Below are 27,308 nucleotides of genomic sequence, written 5' to 3'. Positions count from 1 at the left end.
TATGTGCAAAATTTCAGTTCGATATCTCATAATCTGAAGAATATACAGGAAGACTGACGGTCGAACATGGCTGAATCGTCTCAGCTCCTCTAGTTGATCGCATATAGAAGTATAGTATATACTATACAGGATCTCTGACATTTCTTTCTGGCTATTAAAAACCCGTTGGAAACTTAATATTACCATATTCGATTTATTTGTGAACCATTTGGAAACCATTTGAACCATTTTTGGACAATCATTCTGACCGGTCTGAAGACAAGTCGAGTTTTATTGAAAAACGTTAAACTGAAGTTTAACAAAGATTCTTTTTATTCGTATAGTTGCTGAACCGAAGTTTATTATAAACAAATATAAATTTGCATACCTTTTCCTTTAGCACCTCACTTCGGCAGCTTATTAAAGACAATCCTAACAACGCAGTTGTTGTAAATAAAGCAAAAACTACTTTCTATAAGCTTTCTATTTCGGTTTCTATGACGAATTTCAAAGCATGTTCATTCATCAATTAGATTATGATTGTTTTGACAAACTGCATGCTATTTTTAAACGCCTATTTGCCCAAGAAACCTTATAGGGCATACAAAATTATAGATAGGCGGTAAATTCCAAGAAGAAGGCGTTTAATCAACAAGCTAAAAATACTAGGCAATCTTTATTGATTATAAATTGTGAGAATTGAATATACACAAATAGAAATGAATTAGTGAGCGCATAATTTATCAAAAATTTAATACCACTAGGGCTCGCTCTGAATGCTTGCTACAAAACAGAAACAAAAACTAAAGTAAAAAGGTTGGTTAAGGCTTATCTGCTTTCAAATATTTTAGTTCATTTGTATTTGTGCACAACTTTCCACAACAACGCCACTTTCGCGCGAAATCTTGCCTATATTTAGCACCTATTCCCTTCCGGCTACCTTAACCCATTTTCAGGGCGACAATCAACATTCTTAGTAATTGTGCTGATTTTTTGCCATTTAATGCTAATAAATCTGCTAATTGCTGACTAACTTTTACGCATTAGACCTGCCGCATCATGCAGTCAACAAAGCGATTAAGTTGATAGTAGCAACACAGCAACAAAAAAAAAATACTTAAAGCGTATTGTAGCAGTGAGAAAATGTGCGCAACTACAAGTCATAGGCAGAGCAGACGCCAAGCTCTATTAACGCTCATGAACAAATATGGTATCTATGTACTTAAATACAGCAAATATGCATGTATTTATATATATTTTATGTGTGGGTATATAATTGTGTTAAAAAGAAATAGAATATGCATGCACTGCCGTCCATAAGGGGGATATACATATGTATAAAGAAAAATGCAGTTATCATGAGCGAGCGCAGCAGTGACTCAAGTAGCAAATTCGACTCCATAATAAAAATTCAAAAATTCGTCTCTATTAGAAATAATCTGTCAGCTGATGTGTACTAGTACACTACACATTTCATTAAGCTGTGCAACACGTGCTGGTTATACACATATCATCTCCATACAATAACCTAAAAACAAATATGCGCACAACTGTATGCGAACCCGTTATGATGACAAGCCTTTCAACGCAAATAGCGTTTAGCAAATAATAACAATCTTTTGATAACTGACAAACATGGTAATGCGCCTACATGAATACAAAAGCCCCGGCTTTTCTTTGCGCTCATATACTTGCTTACATATATATGTAACTAGTCATGACTGAGCAATTTTTCTCGCAAAAAAGCTAACCTAGTTAAACGAAGATATTCACTACATTTTCGTAAAGAGTACACACAATAGGTCTTTATACATATGTATGTACAGTATGCCATAGTACCATATGTGTGCACAGCTGTAGAAAAGTGCCAATTTATGTGTATTAGTACCTTGAAATTGTAACAGTTAAAGATTCAAAGCTTTAACTAGTATTTTGTGGACTTGTCACATCTTGAACTCTGTTCGATTTTTATAACAAAGAATGCGCTTGCACAGCTTGAGTTAACTAAGCGCATCAAAATTGTTTAAAAAATACAATTTTTATAGTTAATTTAAATAAACTGGCAAAAACTTGTTTTAACTAGTTTTTGTGAATTAGTTCGTAACTAGTTACTTTTGGTTGAGTTATTTTTACTACTTATTTTAATGTAGAAATACCAAATTTATGTATAAAGAACAAATATAAAAAAAATTGTACTAGTTTCAAGCTAGCTAATTTTGGTTGAGTTATTTTTACTCTTTATTTTGCTGTTGAAATACTAAATTTATATATAAATTACAAATATAACTACTACTGCCAATAAATCTTAGTACTAGTCATAAACTAGTTATTTTTGGTTGAGTTCTGTTTTAGTCCCAAACTAGCTATTTTTGGTTGAGTTATTTTTATTCCTTCATGTATTTTAAAGTAACAAAATTCGGTATAAAGAACAAAAATAAGTAACTCTGCAAAAAATATTTTAGAACTAGTCCTCAACTAGTTATTTCTGGTTGAGTTAATTTTATTTCCTATTTTTATTTTAAAATAACCAATTTCTGTTTAAAAAACAAAAATACCTACTTCTGTCATTAAATTTTAGAACTAGTCTCCAACTAGTTATTTTCAGTCCAATTATTAAAACTATTTTTTTTTACTACATGTACGAAATTAATCACTTATTTGTTATAAAATTTGTTTCACCTTCCCAAAGTCTAGTTTTGAAAGTAGTACACATTGCTTGCATAATAACTTACACTTGGTTATAAATGCATTGCATCGAACTACATGCACTAAATATGAGAATGAGCGCAACACAAGATCGAAACTATTTCTTTTGTTCCGCATGCAACATTTCTGCAACAAAGTGCAACTGGTAACCGGTTATACGTCGTGGGGTGGGTGAGTGCATTGAAGCATATTCATTTAATCATGTGTAGTGTAAAAGAAAATAAAAAGTGTAGTGCAAACTTTTACTTATAAAAATACATTTATGTATTACCATAATTTGTAATACATAAAAGCAAACTGTTAGAAATATGTTTAATGTTAACTGCTGTAAAACCCAGCAAACAATTTTGTTGAGGGTGTAGCTGGTTGCAGTTGAGGGCTTAAAATTTCAAATGCAGTTTTTAGATATTTTAAATATATAATTATAAGGAACTTTAATATTAATTAGGAAATTTTAATATTTTAATATTTTTTGTTTTTTTTTTAGTTTTTCTTAGTCGAATCTAAAAAAATAGTTAATGATTAAAAAAAAATGATGTAAACTGTTTAATAAGTTTTTATTCTTTTATTTATCTATCTTGTACTTTTTTTAATTTTTGCTGACTGCACCTTGGCATTTGTATATTAAAATACTTGTACTTGTGAAAACGCCTGCTTTAGGACGCCTGGGGCGTATACGTTACATTGTTATGGCTTCTTTTGCAAATATTTCCTATATTAGTTTCAGTTGCTTGCATGCTAACCAACGGCAACGGCGTTTCTGCTGCTTTCGCGCTACAGTTATTAGCTTTACTAGCTGCTTATTATAATTTTCGCTTATATTGTGTTGGTAATTTTCGAAAAATTGCTGTTTAATTGGCGCCATGAGCCTAACACCAAGCCATTGCTAAAAATATATCAACGTTGGTTCATGTGTGCGCATACATAATGTATATGTATATATGCATATGTGTATGTGGTAGTATTTAGTTGTAATTAAGCAAATAGCTGAAATGATATTTTGGCTGAGTTAATTACATTTGAGCAACTTTACACATGCATACATATGAGTATATAAGTATACTTAAATTGTATTTAGGCATTTTAGGCTTAATTTATTTTTAATTTTTTTAAGTCAAATTAATTTTTTTTGTATTACTGTTATCACAACAAAACTTTTTTTGTTTTGTTTTTTTTTTATCTCTTCTCTTATTTTTTGCTTCTGCTTCTTAAAGTTCCTATACTTTATATTGAATACTATTATTACCAGGAACCTTAAAAATTAAAACTTCCAATTAGTCTCACAGCTTAACGGCCAACCAACACACCTACCACTTATCAATTAAGGTCTACAGCACCCTTATCAGCTTAAAAATTTTAATTATAAAACATCAGATAAGATTTAAGAATTTAATTTAATTGTTATATTTTGCTTATCATTTTTAACTATTTATTGTGATTTAATTTTCAGCAGCATTTTATGCAATATCTCAGAAACCTACAGTACAGTTGAAGGTTTATATGTATAAAATGTATATGCGATTTCATTCAGAATCGATTAAGTAACTTTGTGTTGAAGAAAATAAATTAAAGCAAAATCAAAATATACAATTTATGTATGTGCATATGCCTGTAATGTCAACTATGATAAGTGCTTGGCAGAAGAAATGCTGATAAGCGCCTACTCTTCAGTATTTTTAGCACATTTACATACATATACTATAGTATATATTGTTATATATATGTGTAAACATGTTATCAGAAGTACTTCAGGTCTATGCTATACATACATACAGCTAGTAGTAGGGTATATTCGATTTATTTTAACTAAAAATTTAATCTCTGTCGCGCAATGGCAACTGATAGCAAGTAAAGCTTTGGCGATAACAGCAAAAATTACATAATTTTATACTGTGGGATTTCCTCATTTGGGGTTTTTAGCGCAAGTTCGCGTACAAGTAAACAAAAAAAAATTTCCCAAACTATATTTTACAATGAAAGTTAAGACTTTGCTTTCGAGATTTATCACTTTCGTGAACTTTCGATTTCAGTTTTCAAGCTCATTTGTGTGTTTGAACGTTTTTGTTTTTAAGTTCGAAATTAAATACAGAAATTGTTGATAATGCATTTGCTTGGAGTGGTAATTGCTTGTGCAGCTAGCTTCTTGGAGTTGACTCGACTTGGACCTGATATTGATAGGTCAGTTGTCCGATCTGAGCATTTTCTTCGGTGATTCCGCGCTTGCCTCAGACAATAAGCCAACCCAAGTTTCTTGAAGATATCTCGTCAACTGAAAAAGTTTTCTATACAAGCACTTCATTCCGATGGTTCGATTTGTATGACAGTTATGTATATGATAGTGACAATTTCTTCGGCATTTCCTTCAGGTTGCTAGAAACATCGTGGCAAACTTAATATATTCAGTGTATAAATATAACAATATTATATAACGATAATGAAAAATAAAATAATAATAGTAATGAATAAAACCATAAAACACTAACACATAGCATTCCTACCTGTCAAGAAATTCAAATTTGCTAAAAATCAAATATTTTTTTACAATCACCAAAAAAAATCTTACTCAATGACTTTCTAGTTTGAACCTTTATTTAATATTACCTGGCTCTTATCACGAATTTTATTTATATTATATTTAAAAATATCGTTATTATTGTTGTTATTTTGGCTATTTTCATAACATTTCAATGTCAAATTTTAATACTTGTTTCATTTTATAAGATTATTATGCAGAATTTATTGCAGCGTCTCTAAAGTGACGTGCGCAGAAAGTCGGTATGTGATATATGAGTGCATATAAAGACAATTCCACATACATACATGAACATACATACATATATATTTACATTTGTACATATATACATATGAATGTATGTACATAGAAGTATACGTAACTATTTTTAATCAAAATTTTAAGTGTTTTCCAAGTCGCCATAGCATTTGATGCCATATATCATTTCCAACACGTACATAGTGCAAAGTCGTATGTGATATGTATGTATAGATATTGTTTTTGTTGCTCGTTAGAATTATCACGAAAAATTAGTCTTTAGTAGTCATTACTCAATTTCAAACATTTTTATTTACGCATATCATTTTTGATATTGACTTTTAAGTGGCTTGGTTAAAGTAAAATTACGCGGCTACAAGCTGCTTACATTGTTATCAGATTATCTTAGTTCATTTCTCATTCTTCATATCAATTTAGGGCCGAAATTTCCATACAGCGCTAAAGTAGCACATATATTGTAGATTTTACCGGAACAAACATCGTTGACTTAAATAAGTTTTAGGTGATTCATCATATACTTGTAATATAGGGACAGCTCAATTAAACTGACGGTCAGTTTAACTGATGGTTATGAGTTGAAAATTAAGCGAGAAAATGTTGCTTAGAATAATTGAAACAAGCATCGCCTATATGAGCATTAGTTTTCACAACCAACTTTTACGCTAACCGTTGATTAAACTGTCGGTTAGCAGTTGAAAAAGTATTGAGAAAAATTTTCCCAGAATAACGAACAAAATTATGTATATCGTATATGACCAATAGTGGTAACTATGAACTTTTGTGTTAACCGTTGATTAAAATCACGGTTAAGAGTTGAAAAACTATTTCCTAGAATAAATAACATAATAAGGTACTTTATATGAATAAAACACCAGCGTTTGCAAGTACAATGCGTATATTTCGAGTATGATTTGATACATACAAGTATAGTACGCTGTGCAAATAAATAAGAGCATCTTATCGCTTATTGACTGATGTGTAATTCTAAAGGTGAATTATACGTAATGACCTTATTTGTAATTTTGCGACAGGGTACATCCCAGTTATACATACATACTAGCTAAGGTGTTCATATGTTTGCCAGCAGTTCACGGAGTTTTCCCTTGCCTATTTGCCAGGGGAAATACAATTTTGCTATCTTTCTTCGGATTATTAGTTTACTAGTATATTTCTGGGAAGAAGATGGTTTCGCTTTGCGTTTTAATACTTAATTGTTGTTTGTTGTTGTTATTATGCTTTTTTTTTTTGAATTTCCTGCAGAAATGTGCAATGTTTAAATAAAAGTCTGCCATATTTTCTTGTTACTATAACACTTATTCATCTCTGCTCAAAAATACATAGCGTCCTGATTTTACTTGAAGAACTTCTGAATCACAATTAAAACTGAAAATGCAGGCAGTTTACTTGTAGAAAAAATTTGTGTGTCATAAACCACAGCGTAGTATATTTTTGATACTTACCACAAATTTATTTTTTTTACCAAACCATGCAATGTAACTTAGTATTAGCCAAACAGAGTTGCATTTCGCGCAACAGCTGAGTCATGAAGTTCTATGTATATTAGTTTTTTAGTGTTAAAAAATTGTATTTTTGGATATAGCATATTTATGCGTCTACAGCCTGACTACCGGTCACAAGAGTACCGCAATATTTCCTTATTCATTTGTACTTGAATATATGAGCAATTTGATCAAATTGGAAAGCACAGTCAAGTTGCACAAAATTCCAAAAAAATATATCATATACAAGTATGTGTGTGTGAGTATTAAAATTAAAAAGCAAACCTTTCCGATATTTTCCTCAAACACCATTTTTGGTTGTAATTCCTTCCGGCTAAAGTGGGAAAAATCACCAAAAGTAACAATCGATTGAGCACATCATAAAAAGGTTGCATAATGCCAAATGGCTCAATAAATAAGCGAAGACGACTTGAATGGCATACGCAGTACATACATATATACATATGTGTGCATATTAATATGACTGTAAGAGTACACATACCGTATATATACATACATATGTATATGACCATGCGTTCCTTTGTGCATTTGCAGACATATGCAACGGTATCAGCCGTAGATTTATGACCGAAACAAAACGTCTCGTAAATTTATTATATTGCAACAAATTGACAAATCAACACACATACACATATACACATACAAATTTGCATAGAGTATAAAGTTTACGAAAATCGTCACACACAAATTAAATTTGCGCGCAGAATTGCTTAACGAACGCGGTTAGCCGAGTGGCTAAAGACGGCAAAGAACCGTTGTAAAATGCCGAACCTGCAACACAATGAACCCGAAATATGTTAAAGCTAAAAATACAATAACAAATCGACATATACCCACAAGCTAATACATAAAAACTATACATATATGTGTGTGTGTGTGTATGTGTGCTTAAAAACCAGTAGAGAAACCTACAAAAGCAGCACAATGAATTACTATGACTCTGCGGATACTCGTGATGAGAATTGGAAATTTCGTGGTTTCACAAATGAAGAAATCAAGAATTCTTCACATACCATATACGTGTGCGCACACACACACACACAGATGCACGGCGGCAAAACAATTCACTAAAAATTAATGAAAAATCAAAATCGAAATTGAAGTAAAGTGAATGGCGCAAAAACAACTGAAACAAGCAATGGAAAAAATATCAGCGTATACACTAACAAATCACATAATCGAACGCATAGAGAATGAAGAAATGTGGAGAAGAAAGTCGAGCGGCAATAAAAGAAATGTAAGCACACACACACGAACATATATATGTACATGCATACAATAAACATATGTTTAAGAAAGAAAGCAAGCAATCAAGCAACTTGTTTAGAGCAAACGCTCACACACATACGCATAAATGTATTTACAAGTACATGCAGCTAGCTGAACCAGATGTGTGGACGGAATCAGCCAGCCAACGAGCGTCAGTTGGTGAAAGACAATAACGCAAAGATATATAGTTAAAAGTAAAAAGCAATCAAAAGGCAGAACACACCGTGAATTAAAAGAAATCAGAGTGTGTATATGTGAGTGTGTTTGAAAAATAGAACTACAAAAACAAGAACAAACGGCAACTTCGGTCGCACCGAAGCTATAATATCCTACACAAATAGAAGTTTTCATCCAAGAATGTGATATTGATCGAGCAGTTTGTAAGGCAGCTATATGCTATAGTTAACCGATTTGAACAATTTTATCGGAGTTTGTAGCGTTGCATTGCAAGATAATGGGTGTAAAATTTCTTGAAGATATCTCATCAAATAAAAAAGTTTTCTATACAAAGACTTAATTTTGATAGATCAGTTTGTATGGCAGCTATATGCTATAGTGGTCAGATCCTAACAAAATGCGCAGAGATTGTACCATTACTGTAGGAAATAGCCCACGCCAAATTTCGTGAAGATATCTGATCAAATGAAAAAGCTTTCCTTACAAAAACTTGATTTTGAATGATCAGTTTGTATGGCAGCTACATATATGCTATAGTGATCAGATCTGAAGAAATTCTGTGGAGATTGCAATATTGCCTTAGACAATAATACGTGCCAAATTTCGTGAAGATAGCTCGTCAAAAAAAAAGTTTTCAATATAAGAACTTCAACATCAAATTAAATGAAAGCAATAAGAATAACAAGCGTAAAAGAATGGCGTAAGCAATTGCTGCAGCAATACACCAACACATACAAAATCTCTATATACAAAGTTTTTGTTGTTGTTGTTGCAGCATCATCACATTTGTTTTTTTTTTTTTTGTTTACTTTTGACGCACTTTAAGCCATAAATGACTGATGTTGACTTACGAACTTGCTTGCGAGGGCTAAAGTACAAGTACAATATATATTGTACGAGTACATACACACACATGTGTATCAACTAAAGTGTGTCTATGTATGTGCGTTAAGTACAGGCATGCACGTGTGAATCGTTGTCAAGTTGAAGAAGATCAACCGTAAACGGGCAAATGAGATTTGTAATGCTCGCAAGCGCTCGCTTACAACACGCTTACAACATTTTTTCACACACACACACACGTATTTCTGCTCTACATTTTGTAGACACATAAATACAAGAATAATAAATACATATTCAAAGCAATGCTTGTTGTGACAGTCTGTAAGCAGAGCTACGCGATTCTTTATCTGCAGTCATATCGTAAAAAGAATTATGACAATAATTGGGTTAATTGGGCAATAGTAAAAGGCGTCAAAAGTCGCGAATGTTGCAGATTTTTGCAGCTTGGTGTGTATATGTGTGTTTGTATGTGTATCTGGCGCTGTTTCAGACACTTTTGCAGCGTAGTTACAACAGCGCTGATGGATCACGTGTGAGGCAGTGGCACACAAAAGCTGCTCGATGGAATATTGTTGATGTTAAATTTGATAAAAAGGCTTTTGGTTATATTCCGGATAACTACCCAGAATACTAACGAAATAAGTGGATTTAATTTTTTTTTTTTTGAAACTTCCGATAATCGCGATTTGTTTACAATTAAGCGGTGTAGAGTTGAGTTTTGATAGCACTGGCTTGTACTTGAGTATGAGTAACTTCTTCCCTTCTTTCCTCTACATACATTACTCTTCGTGGATTCAGTGCCGAGCCCTTTTTGGAATCAATGACCTATCCATAGTAGTATTTTATGAGAACTTTTCAACTAGAAATACACTCGAAGGACTAAAAAGAACTCATTTGAACACACGATCTCTAAAGTACGATCTATGATCTATAAATTAGTATCGCCGGTTCGAGACTTACAATAGACAAAAGACGAAAAGTAAAGTTCTAAGACGTTAAAAGAACAAAAAAAAATTAATTAAATGAACAAAACTGTACTGAAACAGTAAAATCTTACCTAAGACCTCTAAAAGTTATCTTCTTCTGCTATTTTTTTGTACCAAAAATCACTTGCCACACTGTGCTTCTCGGCTGGAATTCCAAAAAACACAAACTGTACCAACAAGAAAATATGAAAACTAAAAGAAACAAAAGCAATCAGACGAAAGCAAAATGGTGAAAAAATGTGTTGCTAAAAATGCCAGCAAAAATAATAGCAACACAATAAAAAATGCAAAAGAAACCACCGGCGACGGTCTAACTGTTCCAAAGCGCACCTTCAATGGATTGCTTTCAATAGCAGACCAAACAGACGCAACAACATTACAGGAAATACAACAACAATAACTGCTACAATAATAACAAAAACAAAAACTACAACAAGAAAAACAACAAGACAGCAAAACTCAATTACAACAAGCAAACCGCATACAACAACTAATAAATGTATACTTATAACAAATCGACACTGTAATAATAATGTAATAATAATAACAACAACAACAACCATAACGCGTATGCACAACGAGTTTATTCGAAAACTAGTACAACCGTCACAGCAAAAGTCAAAGCAAGCCATAGGCGACAACAACAACAACCACAGCAGGCATAAATACTTGCATATATAAATAATAACACTAACAACAGCAACAACGTTACGCCGTAAAAGCAGCAACGAACCCGGCAGCAACAACGAACCGGCAATGGCGCACCAGCAGGTTTGCTTGGTTTTCTTAGGTGAATTAGAGACATTCACTTTTTGCATACCACAACGCAGCAACAACGACAACAACCGCAACAATTGAAATAACCAAACCGAAAACTCACTATTACAATGTCGGCAGCGCTGCATAAAATTGCTGGCTGTCTGCAATGCTTGCAGGCATACAAAAGACCACAGCATTAAACACACAAACACACACACCACTGATGCAGGCATGAATGCGCGTGCGCGCAGCTTCTCAACCTCAACTTCGAAACTTCAGGTGCGCAAACGGGTGGGGAGCGGAGTGTGTTTGCGGTACGGGTGGCAATTAAATGGCGTTGCAGCAACAGGCTGACTAACTGACAGACACTGGTTGCGGTGGGAGAGGCATTTGGCTTAAGCTCTTGGCTGGCTGGCTTGCTGGCTGGTTGGTTGCATTTGTGAATTGGCTTGCCTCGCCTCGATTTGGCTTGGTAACAGCAGCAGCAGCAGCAGCGCATGGCGGCCAGGCCACTCTTTTGCCGCTCACAACATTCTTTGAAGGTTTGGCAGTGAATGTTGTAATGTCGGCGATGTAGGTAGGCGCAAGCAATGCAGCACAGGCTGTTGTAGTAAAGGGAAATGAGTAGCATTTCCAGCGTATGAGAGGGTGTGCGTGCAAACGAACGGTATTTTGCGTTACTTGCGATTGGCAAAATAGCGAGATGAATATTTAAAAATATCAAAAATACAAGAAAAAATAAAAATAAATAAATGGACATAAAGGTTGGGGGAAGGTAACGAAAAAAAGCGAAAAATAAAAATAAAAAATTTGCCATAAAGGTTGAGGCAAGGAAACGAAAAAAATGGCATTCACTGCCTGGCATACATACAAAAATGCAATCTTTCATTGAACTCTTTGAACCAAACCTAAAAAGTGTATATGAAGGCGAAGTAAATAATTTAACTGTACATTTTTTCCGCCTTGTACTACAATACTGCCTCATGACTCATTTTCTTTTTTTAAATTTGCTTCACTTATAAATTTTTACTTTTCTGTTTTAACTTTAATTTCATTATTATTATTTTTTTTTGGATTTTACGCTATCTTCTTCAACTCTTCAACTTAAATTAATATTTTAGACATATTGGGGTCAAGCAACATCACCACCTCTACCACCATCACCGCACACAATTCGTTGTGCTGTATGCATACAACTGTGCTTGTCAGTTGTGGGGCTGCGTCGGCATTGCCGATAAGTCTTTCAGATGTGCCAACGTCGTCGTCGTCATCACCGACTGATGTCAGTTGCAATATTGGTGGTATAATCACCACCAACTGTGGCAACAAATACATTAAATAAATTGCTTAGCAAAAATACTGTATCTATTGTAAATACATACATACAAACCAACAAACAACTGTGAAGGCAATGTGGGAAATATAAAATTTTTAATTAATAACCGTTAAGCGCACATTGTGTGTTAATTAAGTAACATTCACCAAAATGTAAAATGCGAAAAAGAATGCCTGAAGATGATTGACTGTCTGGAGGAAGGCTATTTACATAGTTGTAGCCAAGCGAGTTAAGGGAGCAAACTCGCAAAAATTTTTAATAGAAAAGATGAAGGAGAAAACAAATTTTGACAATTTCCAAACAATTCATTTCTTGCTAAAAATAATGGTTAAGAAAGATAGGGGATGTTTTAGAAGATATACAATATTATTAAAATTGATTCGTTCCCACGACAGTCAGGTCTATATATGTTTCCGTTATTATATTATCAATTAAATCGATCGCTTCCCAAATCAGTCGGGGTTTATGTGACCGAAACCGTTCTTCTCCAAATTTCTGCAGAGATATTTTCATTAAAATCGATCATAAATCTATTAATAAAATCGAAATATACATTGTTTAAACTAATATATAAAATATACATGCACTCAACACTTTAATGGGCTTAAGGCATTCACATTTTAACCTAACCTCACATTTCAAAATAGAGTTTTCGTATATTCAGCTACTCATTTCACTGCTGAAGCTTATAAATCTATATTAAGTGATAATAATATGGTTTATAATCTCTCTTTTATATACATATTTCTGCTATATAAGCTCATACCATTCCCCTTCATTCACTTACGCATCGTGAACTTCTCAACTGGTTTACAAAAAAACCAAAAACGCCTCAACTTTGTAATTCAAATAAAGCAAGCATAGCCTAAAATAACCGGTAGTAATATAATATGCCACTATTTCATTCATTGCATAGACGCAGTTAAGGAATTCTCAAATGGTTTATAAAAAACCAAACACACCTAAATTTGTAGTTTTGAGCAACTTAAAGCCTCAAATCCCGCGCAATAGTGATAGATCCCATGTTGTGCGTTAACGAAAACGCCTGCTAAGCAATTTTAATTATTTAGATAATCGTTATTTTTTACTTTGGGTCCATCGTTTTTTTTTTACTATCCCATCTAATCTCGTGGTATTGACTTTAGGCTGTGTGCCACCTCAAATTTTAATTTTTTCAGTAGCTCTTAGCTCTGAAATATATACTTATAATTATGAAAAACTTTCTCGTCTGTGTTTTGTATATACCATATAAGGCCTTATGCTAATTTTGATTTTAGCCTTTTTATATTAGCTTTGTTTTTGTATGATTATTGCGTGCCTATAAAAGCTGTTTTCACTTTTGATTTTTTATTAGTTCCACTAATGGACCTTTCACCGCTATCAAAACAAATTATTTTGGCTCAATATATTACAGTAAATGTTTATGGATACTGTTAATTGAGATTACATCAGCGAATATTTTTTTTGTGTAATTTCACTTGTCAAAAGTAAAAGGTAAATAATGAAAAATTAGTAATCAAACCAAAATAATTCACAGGAAAATATTTAAAAAAGTCAAGCTAAGAAATTAATTAATCTCAGCGCTTGAACTAATTTATAGAAAGTTATTAGTCTTTTAGGGGGCTAAAATACTTCTTCACGCACACACATACACAAATCGGTTACTAAATTTATTAACAGGCTTTACTCTTTCTGCTCGACTTTTACGGCATATACTTGCTCGCTTTGTTTTACTAATTTCAGCGCCTAATCTTTATGGCAGATAAACATATATAACATACATACATACATATGTATATCCCAATTTGTTTGTTTGTGCTGACAAATTACGAAAAATTGCGTATAAAGTCTAAAGACCTGTTGCTGTCTGTCTGCTCGCAATTTGTTTGATTCGTTTGTTTTTCTTGTTACTGTTTTTTCTATTTTTTTATTATTGTTTTTATTTTTTTTTAATTATTTTTAATTAAAAAAAGTTTTTTTTTAATAATTTTAAAATTTTTTAAATTTTTTTTTTTTAATATTTTTAAAATTTTGTTCTATTATTATTATTTTTTGTTTATTTTGTTTTTGTTTCCTTTTTTGCATATACATATGTATGTACTATGTATTACATTTTTGCTTACATAAGAAAAATATAAGAATGTCTTAGATATGCATTATCTAAAGGTCATTTTGATATGTCGTCAGCAATAAAAGCTATGCATTAACTAAAAACAAAATTGTACAAATACATGCATATTAACATACATATGTTTATGAATACAAAATTTTACAAATGTGTACGTTTTTATATAAAGCAGACTTGTTTATTTCGAAAATAAGCCGGTGTCGTCGAACGCTGATGTAAGCGCGGCGGCACGAACCAATTGCAAGACAATCAAAAAATGCAGGCCTTTTAACTAATGCGCATATATGTACATATGTACATATGTATATGTTGATGTGTATGCGTGTATTTGGTGCTTATTAAAAACATTTTTTTTATAAAGCTGCTTCAACTTACTAGCAACCTGCGAAAAACAAAATATTTTTTTGGAAAGTTTTTTTTCTTTTTTCGAAAAAAAATATATATTTTTAAATTAAAAAAAATTAAAAAAATATGCATATATATTTTGATTTTATTTTTTTTTCTGACAAAACATTCTTCTTTCGAAAAAAAAATATTTTTTTCTTTTTTCAAAAAAAAACTTTTTTCGTTTAAAAAAATATTTTTTGATTTTGTTTGTTTTGTCTTTTTTTATGACAAAAATTTGTTGTTGCGTTTCGCGCCTCTGTCGCTTTGCGTTCGTTACTCAAATTTCAGTTTAATTTGCATTTATTACCATATCATTTCCAAATAATCGCGTTTAAAACGCGTAAGAAACAAAAAAACCAACATTTTTTGCATTAAACCGAATTGGCAACAAAATGAAAGAAATCAGCTACAAAAATAGCAACAACGGATATACTTAATTTATAGCAAATATTATAAATGAATATATTTGTAAACGTACACATGAAAGCGCCGTCAAGTAGCAGACGACACAGCTTGAAACAACAACACGTGTAGAGGGGGTTCAAACATATTACTATATGTACATATGTATATATATGTACATATAAAAATATATATAAATACACCATAGTCCATATGAAAACACGAAACACATAGATTAATTTGTATTGATACACTCGTACCGGCAGTGAACCGCAACGAAAGCGTGAAATGTGATCAAGTGAATGTCTCCTGTGTATTGCTTGATTTAACAGCGACTTATATTCGTAGCTGTATAACTAACTATACCATATACATATATGTATGTACATTATATCATGTATAGGCATACAACCAAATTGCTCGTTGTGCTGTTGAGCGTCATTTGACTACAGTGTCACCAACAGATGAATGGTACTGGCTGCGACACGCTGCCTTATCAATATTCATAAATTATGCATTCGGCGAAAAAAGTCACATTTCTCGTATAGAAACTTGATTAACGTAGAAAAATGTTTTTAATTGAAGTGTGGTTATGCGCTAAAATGAAGAGGAATTGCTGTCCATATTGCTATAAATGTATAAAGTTCATAAAACCAAAATTAATTATTTTTCAATGCTACAGATTTCCTGTTGAAGGCAAAGTCGAGAGGGACTGTGCGAAATTTCCATATAAAAATTCTATAAATTATTAATGCATGAAATAATTATTTACTGATGTCATTGTGAAATTGTTCTTTCCAGTTTTGCTGCTTTCGCCGCTCTTTCAATTATTCAATTACTCATATTTTCCCCACAATATTGAAATTTGGAATTCTTGAGATTAGTTTCTCATTATAATTTTTTTTTTTAAAGAAAACAATTTCCGAATTTTGAAAATTAGTTTCATTTTACTGCTGCTGGTAATATCGAAAATCTTTAACAACGGAGCTGGTTGCTCTCAAAAATCATAATTAAGTGCTTAACTGAAGATATTCCTTCTTTTAGAGACAGAAAAGTTTTCAGAGTGAAAATCTAGTGTTTCTGAGACGATATATAGTACATATGTATTTAGTAGTTCATTTTTCTACTAGGTTTTTGGACATGTTCGGAGCTAGCTTATACCATCTCTTATCATCTTACCTTCGATTGAATATTTTAAAACTTTCTAGAAACCATTCATATTGAAAAAAAGTTGAGTTTTGTGTATAAATCAATAGTTTTAGCGCCAAAGTCTCATAGCCACAGTTTCTCCATAGAACATTTTACGCATACGCGATTTTATAGAAAAAAATCGATCCACTCTACTTTGTACCCTTCCAAATATGTAATTCTTCAAACATTCCTCGAAATTTGTAACAAAACCTCTCGGGCGGCAATTAAAGCCGCACCTATTTTATTAACCAATATTAAGTTTTAAGAATTTTCATGTCAACAACAACTTGCTTATCACAAGCATGTTTTTTCTCACTTTGCCGCAAACAGCCGAATGCCAAGTGGATGCTTTGTTGTAATGTTGTTTTTGTAAAATACTACAAATATACAAATAATATGAGTGTTATGAAACATTTTGGGAAGAGCTTGGAATTCTTGAAACATTAAAATAACATTTCCGCCGCGATAAGCTAAAAGTAGGGATATCAAGCAGTGCCGGGGCACAGCATTTGCTTTATATGAGTATAAAGAGACACAAAATCATGAAATTAAAGTGCCGACAGCATATTGGCATAACAACACACAAACATACATTCTTACATTGCTATTAGACGCAGCACTTCCTCACTCACTGACGAAAGCGTACTTTAGAGGCGCTGTCATGGCGGCGCGGCAACTTATCTAAGAACATGCTTGTTTAGTTTCAATTCCAATTGCTCGCAGTTTCCAAGTATGTATGTAAGTGTGCGTATTGCTATCACAAACGCTTATCAATAACAACTAAATTTGTGGGAGAAAAAAGTAGCATGAAAGTAAGATTGGAAAAAAAGCAAAATGTAAAAAATGCTGCTAGTTAGTTCTTTTACTAGTTAGAACTCGAAATTTCATTGCTTCAGTGTACCTTACTTGTTATTCTTATACTGGTGTGAGGAGTGGCGGCTCGTTGATATTTTGTCAAAAATATTGTATTTGGTTAACACTCGTCATTACATACTTGCGATAACTCAGCGAAGGTGATACTATATGTATTTGATTAAATACTTCAAATATGACAGTAGTTTGCAATTTTCTGTTCCAAGAAATATCGTAACATCACTACGAAACTTTCGAAAATTCAATACAACTTCAAAAACACACACTTTCAACCACATTTTCCTGCCTTTGGGCTGCAAAGATGTTAAGGCAATACTTAATTTATCGATAATTCAATATACAACATTTAATTCTCTACCAATTTCTACAACTTCTTGCTTGCTTTCGGGGTGTTTCCCAATACACACGCAAGCCTGCCTATTTATTTCCCTTTTCTTTTTGTTGTGTGCGAACAAACGCATTATTAATGTGTGTAACCGTAACGTTAAATGTGTGTTATTTGATTATAATGTCTGATTTATCGGGGTTGGCATCATTTAATGTTGCTTGTAACTTGTTGAATTGCCTGCGTTATTTTTTTTTTTGTATATACGTATGAATGTCATATTGGTGGTTTGATGACCTGTTGACTTGAGTGTAATGTTTGGTGGTAGTTGAGGGAGATTCTTTCATAGAGGAATTGCTTGCGGCATTTCATATGAATGCACATATGAAGACTTTTGGTGGTGGAAATCTTTAAATTGTTGAACTGTGGTTTTTGTGAAATAGCAGGCATTGTAATAGCTTCGCTGTACGTATTTGTAGTTTATAAAAGTTTTATGTTTTGCTATAGATTTGCAAATTGTTTCTAAATGGTGAGAAAGTGTATTTTTGTGCCAAAAATATGCTAACTTCCTGATAGTTGGACCATATATCCTGATAAGCTGGCCAATCATGCTCTCAAAGAATGTTATTCCAAATTTTTGTCTCTAAAATAGAAGCTCTTAGCCTTCAAATTCCCAAACGTTAGATAATTTAAGTTTACTGTCTTAGAAAAAAAAAATTTCGGGCTTCGATAAATAATTACACTAAATTTCATTTGAATTCTGATGAAAAACACTATATTATTTTATATTATTTTTTTAATATTGTTTTATAATTTTTTTTAATAATTTTTTTTATAATTTTTTTTTATAATTTTTTTTTCATATGTAGCAGCTTTACATTTTTTTAAATATGCAGCAATCAAGCTCCAATCTTTATTAGAACTGAATGCTAAATTCGAATTGGAGTCTCGTAAGCGAACTAGCTTAATATTTTGTGGTTTACTTTTTCCGAATTTAACTGCATCTCAAATGATAAATTGTTTTAAATCCGTTTTATGAAAGCGAAACTAGCCTAAAACTTCTCATATGCTTATATCAGAACAAACGTATATACATATTCTTATATGAAAACCTTTATACACATTAGGGTAGGCCCAAAAAAACCGAAAATTTTTTAGCTTGGTACTCTGAAAAGCTAGTTGGTGGCCGCCTCTAAGAAAGTCTCTCCAAATATAAGTCTCACAAATGATAAACAGTCTTTAACATTAATTTCTTGTTGCCAAGTCTTAACGATGTGTTGCTGCAATTAATTACACATTGTTGCCACATTTTCAATTTATTTTATTTAAAATAAAAAACAATAATGTGCTCTTAGCAAATACAAAAAATCAGAAAATATATATGTAGCTATGAATAAAAATAATTGGCGAGCACAAAGAAATCATGTGCGCCATGCGACCATTCATTCAGACAATCGAGCATTCGTCATACGCAGCAAGCGCACATCACTACACAGACAAACGCACAATTGCGCACAGTTTGCAGAACAAAACATAAATAAATATAACACTATAATGCAGTGAGTTTCGCTCATTGCAAATCATGCTGTAATCAAGTTAAAAATAGCTGCAAATATTATGAAGAGGAGGCCAGCGTGCGCGACTCATTCTAAAAAGCAGCAACAAATGCATGTTTGAATGCAACACGCCATAAATATGAATTGTACACACACACAATGCAAGCATGCGCGTGCTGCGACGGCAACAAATTCATATAAAACATAATTTGTTGTGCCACTAAACATTCCGCAAAAATAGCAAATAGCAATTAGGCAATCATTTAGCCAATGTCTGTGACGAATATGCATATGTGTGTGTGTTCTTGCAAATTAATGATTGAATGAGTGTCTTTGCAGCAGCCAGCGTTTGTTCCTGTTGATGTAGTCATTTGTGTAAATTTACGGTATTATTTTATGTGCAAAACTTTTTCATATATTTGTTCACACTTCAACAAGAATTCAGCGTAATTTGCCGCATATGCATGTAATTTTTACAACTCAAATGCAATAGCGGAAAAATTTCGTATTTAATGTTTGCATGCAAGCAAATTCATATGCCGTTTATGCTTTTGGCATTGGCGCAGAACTTAAATTTGCGCCTAGAAAATGTGAGGTTATGTCGAAACGCGATTTATAACCGGAAAATGCAAGTAAAATATCTAGTTTGAAGGCACATAAAAAATGCCTTGATTTATAGTTGGTTTTTGGAGGATGTGCATATTTGTTTTTAAAATTATATAATATTATTTTAACACTGTTTTCTATATAGACCAGGGTAGATAATTTTTGAAAACATAAAAATCATAATACACTGAAACCCAATGATTTTCGACAAAACTACAGATCCAGTAGAAAAAAGTTGTATGGCAATGTTGTAGGCAAAGAAGAAATCTATAACTTTTATATACAAACTTTTTTCACATAACCTCGAAATTTATGTGAAAAATTCATATAACCAATTTTTGGACTTTTTTATTTTTAACTTGTACAAATTTTTTAAAATAGTTCTCCTCAATAGCGTCATTTCGCCATAAAATCGAAGCTTGCTTTAAAATCTAAAACACTTTTGTTTGCAATTCGCAGCACTACATATGTACACACACTTAGTGCTATACAAGACTTATAGCTACCTAGTAACTTGTTCACTAGAAATTTTATCAAACTCACCGGATCTAGATCGGAATCCCATATATCTTTCAAATCGCCGTCATAAAATCCTTCCATTTTTTTTTTGTTTTTATAGTTGTTTTTGTGTCGTTTGCTTGACTTTTATGTAAGTTGGTGCTTCTAGCGCCGAACTTGACGTTTATTGGCACAGAGTTTAACCGTGGTACGTTATCAGGGGTCGTCAAGCGGGCGTTGGTTCTCTTTGAACCGCCTATTTAGCACTTATTTTGGTATTTTAGTTTACACTTCTGATATAATATTTATTTAAATTTTTATTTGTCTGCTTTAATAGAAAGGGGAAGAAAGAGAGCACATTATGTTAATTTTATGATTTTTTTTTTTTAATTTTTAATGCATTTTTTTACTTTTTGTATATAGTAATGATAATTTTTTAATTTTTTTCTTTTTTCTCTAGTTATTAACGGTACAAATTGGCCATTTATAAGCAGTTTAGGATTTTTCTGCTATTAATTCGCATTTGTTGCGATTGAAATCTTTTTGTTTGTATGCATTTATGTTTATACACATTTCGAATTTTATGTTTTAATTTCTGATAACCATGTCCGGTACGTGATTTTGTTTTACTGCTGCAATATATTTTTTATTTGTTATGTTTTTTTTTTCATTTTTGTTTTTTTACTTTTATTTTTTTAACTTGAACTTCGTACGTGTGAGGTCGTAGGGGCCGGTTTTTTGTTACCTCACCGATTGATGCTGTTTTTCTGTGTAGTTGTGCTTATTTTAGTTTTGTTGTGAGTTCAAGAGTTTAACCTACTTTTTGAGCGTGGCTTTTTTCGTTTTTTGTTTTGCTGAGGTTTAAATTGAACAATTCGTCGTTTTAACCGTTTGTTTGCAGCATTTGCTGTTCTAAATTGTATTTGTTTATTGCTTAATGTTTCAACTTAGAGTAGTACAGCTTAAATTCAACTTTTTTCGAGCTTTGAAACCGTTAAAGCGCGTTCGCTGGAAAAGTAATTACATGCATTTGAGTTGTAGATTTCTTTGACTGTTTAATGTTTATTTCATTCTTTATTGAAAATGTTTGATTATTATCAGCTGCTTCGCAAGAAGTGCTGTTAATTTTTAACCTGTGGCCAAATTAAATTTTTTTGCATATGTTAATTGCAATTAACTTGTGACACATATTTTTTTACAATTTTTGAAATTCAGTAAAAAACGAAATGAAAATCAAATTTCTTGCTATAATTTTGACTTGTTTTGTGTTATACCTTTGTCCAAAATTTTTTTTAATAATTTCTTTATATTTTTTTCTTTATTTGTTTACTTCATTTTTTCCTATAATTTTGTGCTATAATTTTTCCTATAGTTTTCTGTATAATTTCACTATAATATTTTTCTATATATGTTCGCTTTGGTTTTTTTGGCTATAATTTTGACTATAGTCTGTTGCTGTAATTTTTTCGTTCTAAAATTGCACTCTATTATTTTGCAATAATTTTTCTATAATGTTTTCTATAATTGTTTGCAATAATTTTTCTATAATTGTTTGCTGTAATTTTTTTACTATAATTTTTTCTCTAATTTTGCGCTATGATTTCTTTATAATTTTTCCAAAATCTTTTGGATATAACTATAACTACTATATTTTAAGCTACATTTTTATATATTTTTTTCTAGTTTTTGCTATTTTTCTTCTTCTTTATTGGCGTAGGCACCGCTTACGCGGTTATCGCCGAGTCTTTACTATTATTACGTCTATATTTTTTCATACTTCTTTTCAATAAATTTTTCTTATAACTTATTGTTATAATTTCGTGCCATAATTTTTGATATTAATTTTTATTATGTCTAAATTATTTGCTACACTTTTTGCTTTAATTATTTTCCTATAATTTTTCTTTAATTTTACCGTAATTTTTTCGATAATTCTTTCCACAATTTAATTTTTCTATATTTTCTTTATAAATCCTTTTATACAATTTTTGCAACCATTCCGCATCAAAATCACTATTCGTTGCACATTTGCGCTTGCCTTTTACACACAGTTTCTTCTGCTACTCTCAATAACCACCACCCAGAAATTCCACAAATTCTTCTTACGCATAACCCGTTTACTCTTTCTGGCTGCGGCATGCAAGCTTGTTGCGTAAACTAATATATTGCTGCTGCTGCGGCCGGCCACTTGCCGCTCACTGCTGCCAATGCTAGCACTTTTCTTGCTTCAACAATAACTGATTTTTCTTGAAAATCTCTTTCTTTTTTTTACTCAACTTGCACTGTTGCATCAACGCAGCAAACAATGCAACCACAGTCCTTGCTTGGTCGTTTCCATGCAACAGCTATGGGTACTTGCTGCCAGTTGCTGCTTGTTGGCCGAGAGCAACCTGTTGCTTCTGCAGCAAACGCTAAAATTGTGTGTTTGCATATGTATGGGCCACTTGTTGCCAGTTGTCACGGTCGTGCAACTTGTTGCTCACACCAAACTACTTGCATATACACGCATACACACATATATTGCATTTACTGTTGATTGCATTTTGTATGCTTTTTTTTGTACGGTTGCATTTTGTTTTTGGTTTTGTGTCTCATTTTGCTGCACTCGCGTTGTTTGCCAACTTTTCACGCCACTTACCAGCTCGCCGTCGGCCTGCGCCTGCCTGTTGCAACTGCCGCTGCTTTCTTCGCTCACTTTTTACCACACATACATGCATATATTTGTTTTTCTAACTGCATAGCTTTTGCTTGTATAACCACATACACAGATATAGATATAAATATGTATACATATATGTATGTATGTTTGTTTGTGTGTCAGAAATTCTTATTAGCTTTGCTAGTGGCTATTCCTGCGCCGTTGTTAGCCAGCAATTGGCATATGGATGACTTCTTTTGCACCATAAACGCTGGCCACTTGCCCGACAGCCAGTCAATCAGTCAGCGCGTCAATAGTTGACTTTGCCTTTGACTTTGATGCTCTAGGCAAAGCAGCAGTGTCTCTGCGGTAGACTTACGGTACGTATGTAGGTACTCTATGCTTGTATGTATGTATGCATTTGGCTTTTCGGTTATATTTATTTGGTTAGCAGCGCGCTTAACGGCCACTTGGATTTTATGTTGATTGCGGCAGCGCGTCGTTGTCAGTTCTTCTTTCACATTTGCAAAATTTCCCTATTTCATTTGCCTGTCATATAGCGCACGTATACATGTGTATGTGTGTGTGTCTGTGTATTTTCCTTACTTTTGCACTGCACTTTTTTTGTTTTGGCTGTTATTAGTTTTTCTCGGTTGCTTGCTTATTTATTGGTTTTTACAGTTGATTGTTGGTTAGCTTGTTGAGAAATTGGCTTTTAGCTGGCGTAATAACTTTTGCTGCTTCTGTTGGTTTTTGCGCCTCAGTCATGCTTATTCTGTTATTTTTGCTTCTAATTTCTTATTTACTTTTGCCTGCCGTTCGCTGTACGCCACTTGTTGCCCACTGCTTGAGTATTGTTTGCTGATAATGCTGGATAAATTCATATACATATTCATATGTATTTGATATTCATGGGCGTGCGCCGTGTATTGGGTAGGGGGCGTTTGGCAAATAATCTATCAGCTGCTTGTGCAATTTATTGCCAGTATGATTGTTGTTTTCTGTTTTTTTTTTGTTTTTGCAATATCATGGCATTGAGGAATCTGTGTTGCTGTTGCTTACCGTATAATCAATTACTCGTCCGTTATTGTTGTTGCTTTTTGTTTCTTTTTTTCTAGAGTAGCGCGCTCAAAGTGCAATAAATATGTGTGTGTTTCTATTTGTTGCTTAGTATTAGTATTATTGTTGCTTTTCTTTGCTTTTATTATTTGTTGATTTATAGCTTGGCATGTTTTGAATTGTAAAATGCGAAGTTTTTCAAAGAAAAATTGCATGCTTACAATGCAGGCGTAAATATTGTTTTTCAATAGAAAGCTTGGTTTGAATATTTTAATTAAAATTGTAAGTTTTTTGACACGAATTATGAAATAATTTTTTTTTTAGCAAATCCTGCACAAAATTTTACAGTTTTAAACACAAACAAAATATATCGAATTTATTTCGGTTAACTTTTGGTTGGTTTCAAGCACAAAAAAAACTTTAAATTTATTTTGGTTAAAAGGAAGTTAAAAAATTAAAATTATTTATTAATTTTTTTAATTATTGTTGTTAAATTGACTTTATTTTTATGAACGTTGAAATTAAAAAAGATTTACTTAATCCAATTAAAAAAATTTTTATGAAACTGCATTCAAATTTGAAAAATTAAATTTTTTAACAATTTATTTGAATTAAAACGATTTTTATGGAATTGTACTGAAATTAAAAAGCATAATTTCCTTTTATTAATTTTAGTAATCTTAAGTTTTATGAAATTGTGGTATAATTCTACAAAAAATATTTAATAATTTTATTTTTAATTAAAACGATTTTTATGAATTTTTGTTGAAATTTAAAAATAACATGATTTCTTTTTATTAATTTGATTAAATATTAGTTTTTGGAAAATGTGATTTAATTCTAAAAATTAAATTTATTTAATAATTTTATTTTAAATTAAATTGAATTTTGTGAAATTATAAGAATTTTTAAAAGACTAAATTAATTTTAATTACATCGATTATTATTAGTTTTTAAAAAATTAAATTAATATTAAAAATTAATATGAAGTTAGAAAACATAATTATTTTTAATTAAATTTATTAAACAGATTTTTATGAAATATTATTTAAACTTCAAAAAGAAAATTTATTTAATTATTTTATTTTAAATTAAATTTAATGAAATTGCGTTAACAGTTTTAACAGTTAAACATTAAATTAATTTTAATGAAAACGTTTTTTAGAAAATTCTCTTGAAGAAAATTTTATTGCATTTAGAAAACTCTGTTAGTTTTTTTAAATTAAAAAATTGATTTTTTATGAAATTGCATTGAAATTTAAAAACTATATATTTGTTAAATAATTGTTGTTTTTTAAATGAATTGATTTTTATTAAAAATTATATTGAAGTGAAAAAAAAATTTATTTCAAAATTAAATTTTATGTACTTATTTTAATTTAAAATTGTATAGTTTAATTAAATTAATTGATTTTTATGAAGTTGTAATGAACTTTTATTTTATGATTCATTTATTTTTATAAAATTGGCTAAATTAACTCATTTAATAATTCACTTTTACATATTTATTTCAATTATATATTTAAAAGTTAATTTAAATTTAACTGTTTAATTAATTAAATTAAAATCGATAATAAAAATTTTTAATAATAATTTAATTCTTAATTTTAATTTAATTAAAAAATTATTTTAATTTAATTAAAAAAATTAATTTTTATTTCATTAAATTTTTAATTAATTTTTAAATTAAATTACATAATATTTTATAAATTAAATTTAATTAACTTTTTTTTTTATGAAAACAAAATTAAGAAAAAATATTTACACGAAAATTTTATTTCATTTTCAGCTATCTTACAAAAGAAAACAATTATCTCTTTTTGCTTATCTTGTATATATGTATATATGTTTTGCGGATAAATTTGCATAAAATAATTGGATTTTCTATTACAAATTACATGTTTTACGATTTCACGCCAAATATAGCTTTTGAATATATTTAATATTTTATTTAAGCACTCATTTGACCATGTATGCATTACTTTTCCGGCTACAATATGCTTCGAAATGCAAATTTTCTGCCGTGGTTTTATTTAATAATTTTCTTCACATTTTTATTTTTGTTTTTGATTTCTTTATTCTTTATAATTTTTTTGTTTTTTAAGTTTTTTATTAGAATAAAGTTTTGCAATCCGCTTGTGTTTGTTGCCTTACTCAATTGCCTTCATATATTATTTAGAACGCTAATTTGTTATATTTTACGAAGATTCTCTTCTTTCGCTCAATTCCGTTTTGTGTTTTACTTTCTACTACAGTTTTGCTTGTTTTTTTCACCACTACTAAATCACACTTAGTTTCCATATAATTTCACTTATTATTTAATTAAAAATTTCACTGCAATTAGCGTATAGGGTTTCGCCTTAATTAGTAGCTTTTTTGCTGTTGTTGCACAAACCGTAAAGGGCAAAATGCCAGCCTGCAAACACACACACTCGCATTCGTGCTAAATGTGTCACGCTTGTAATTTTTATCAGCACAAAAAATCTTAGTAATAATTTATAACAAAAAAAAAACAACAAAACCAAAAACAATAAAAATATGATTATACTTTTATAATACAGCGCTCTACTGCTGACCGCTATCCACAATTACATATAATTTATATTATATATGTACATATATCTTCGGTTGTTGATAGCCGGCGAAACTAAATGTCGTCAAACTGCAGCTTGAAGCGGCGATAATAATTAACTGTGCACAATTGTAACGTACTGCGTATTGATTTAAGAACTTTTCTGCGTTAAAATTAAACGTTTAATTAATTTGCTTTTACTTTTAGACTTTAGTTAAATTTAATTAAAACTTGTAACGCTTTCATGTGTGTTAATTTTGTTGTTTTGCTCTCTCAATTGAAATTTTCAATATACAAAATTCTTTTTTCCGGTGACTGTCCGTCGCACGACTGCAACCAAAAACGGCACTAGACTAAATGTCAGTCAGTGAAATTCTTTTCAATGTGAACCAGCCCCAGCGGCAAGCGGCAAAAGCAACAGAGCAAGAAAATACGCACACACACATACACATATAGTTAAGCGAAGCGTGCGCTCACCGCTGTCAGTGACTCCATCGCAAAGCCAACGCGCGCCTACCTTTGAGTGCTCGTGTGCCACCACCACCACATACATACATATGTCATGTCCGAACAAATGGATATACACACACTTACAAATGCGCGCACACACCCATACAAACAAGCGCGCATGCAAGTCACATAGCGGCCTGACGGCGCTCAGTGAACCCATTGCGGCTGCTGAGCGCGTGTGTAGTGGTGAGTTGGCG

The 27,308-nt window shown here is 31.5% G+C and overlaps 1 protein-coding gene and 1 long non-coding RNA gene across 5 annotated transcripts in view; one reads left to right on the top strand and one right to left on the bottom strand.

Moving 5' to 3' along the window:
* The window catches only part of LOC126762249 (cyclic AMP response element-binding protein A), an 84,922-nt gene extending 57,983 nt beyond the window's left edge, over positions 1–26,939 (bottom strand). For 2 of the 3 annotated variants that reach the window (XM_050478855.1, XM_050478857.1), the window contains exons 1-2: positions 26,578–26,939; positions 20,378–20,660 (exon numbers count right to left, since the gene is read on the bottom strand). In XM_050478855.1, coding sequence (XP_050334812.1) covers positions 20,378–20,434 — 57 coding nt within the window. In that variant the 5' untranslated portion in view covers positions 20,435–20,660; positions 26,578–26,939. The remainder of the gene's footprint in view (positions 1–20,377; positions 20,661–26,577) is intronic. The other variant, XM_050478856.1, reaches the window with a different exon arrangement.
* LOC126762261 (uncharacterized) overlaps positions 1–27,308 on the top strand; it is a 146,403-nt gene that overhangs the window by 90,601 nt on the left and 28,494 nt on the right. The gene's annotated exons all lie outside the window — the stretch shown is intronic.

This window comes from Bactrocera neohumeralis, chromosome 6 (genome assembly GCF_024586455.1).
Source record: "Bactrocera neohumeralis isolate Rockhampton chromosome 6, APGP_CSIRO_Bneo_wtdbg2-racon-allhic-juicebox.fasta_v2, whole genome shotgun sequence".
NCBI classification, from domain to species: domain Eukaryota; kingdom Metazoa; phylum Arthropoda; class Insecta; order Diptera; family Tephritidae; genus Bactrocera; species Bactrocera neohumeralis.
The sequence above is the reverse complement of the archived record's forward strand: the minus strand, read 5'-3'. Positions and strand labels throughout refer to the sequence as shown.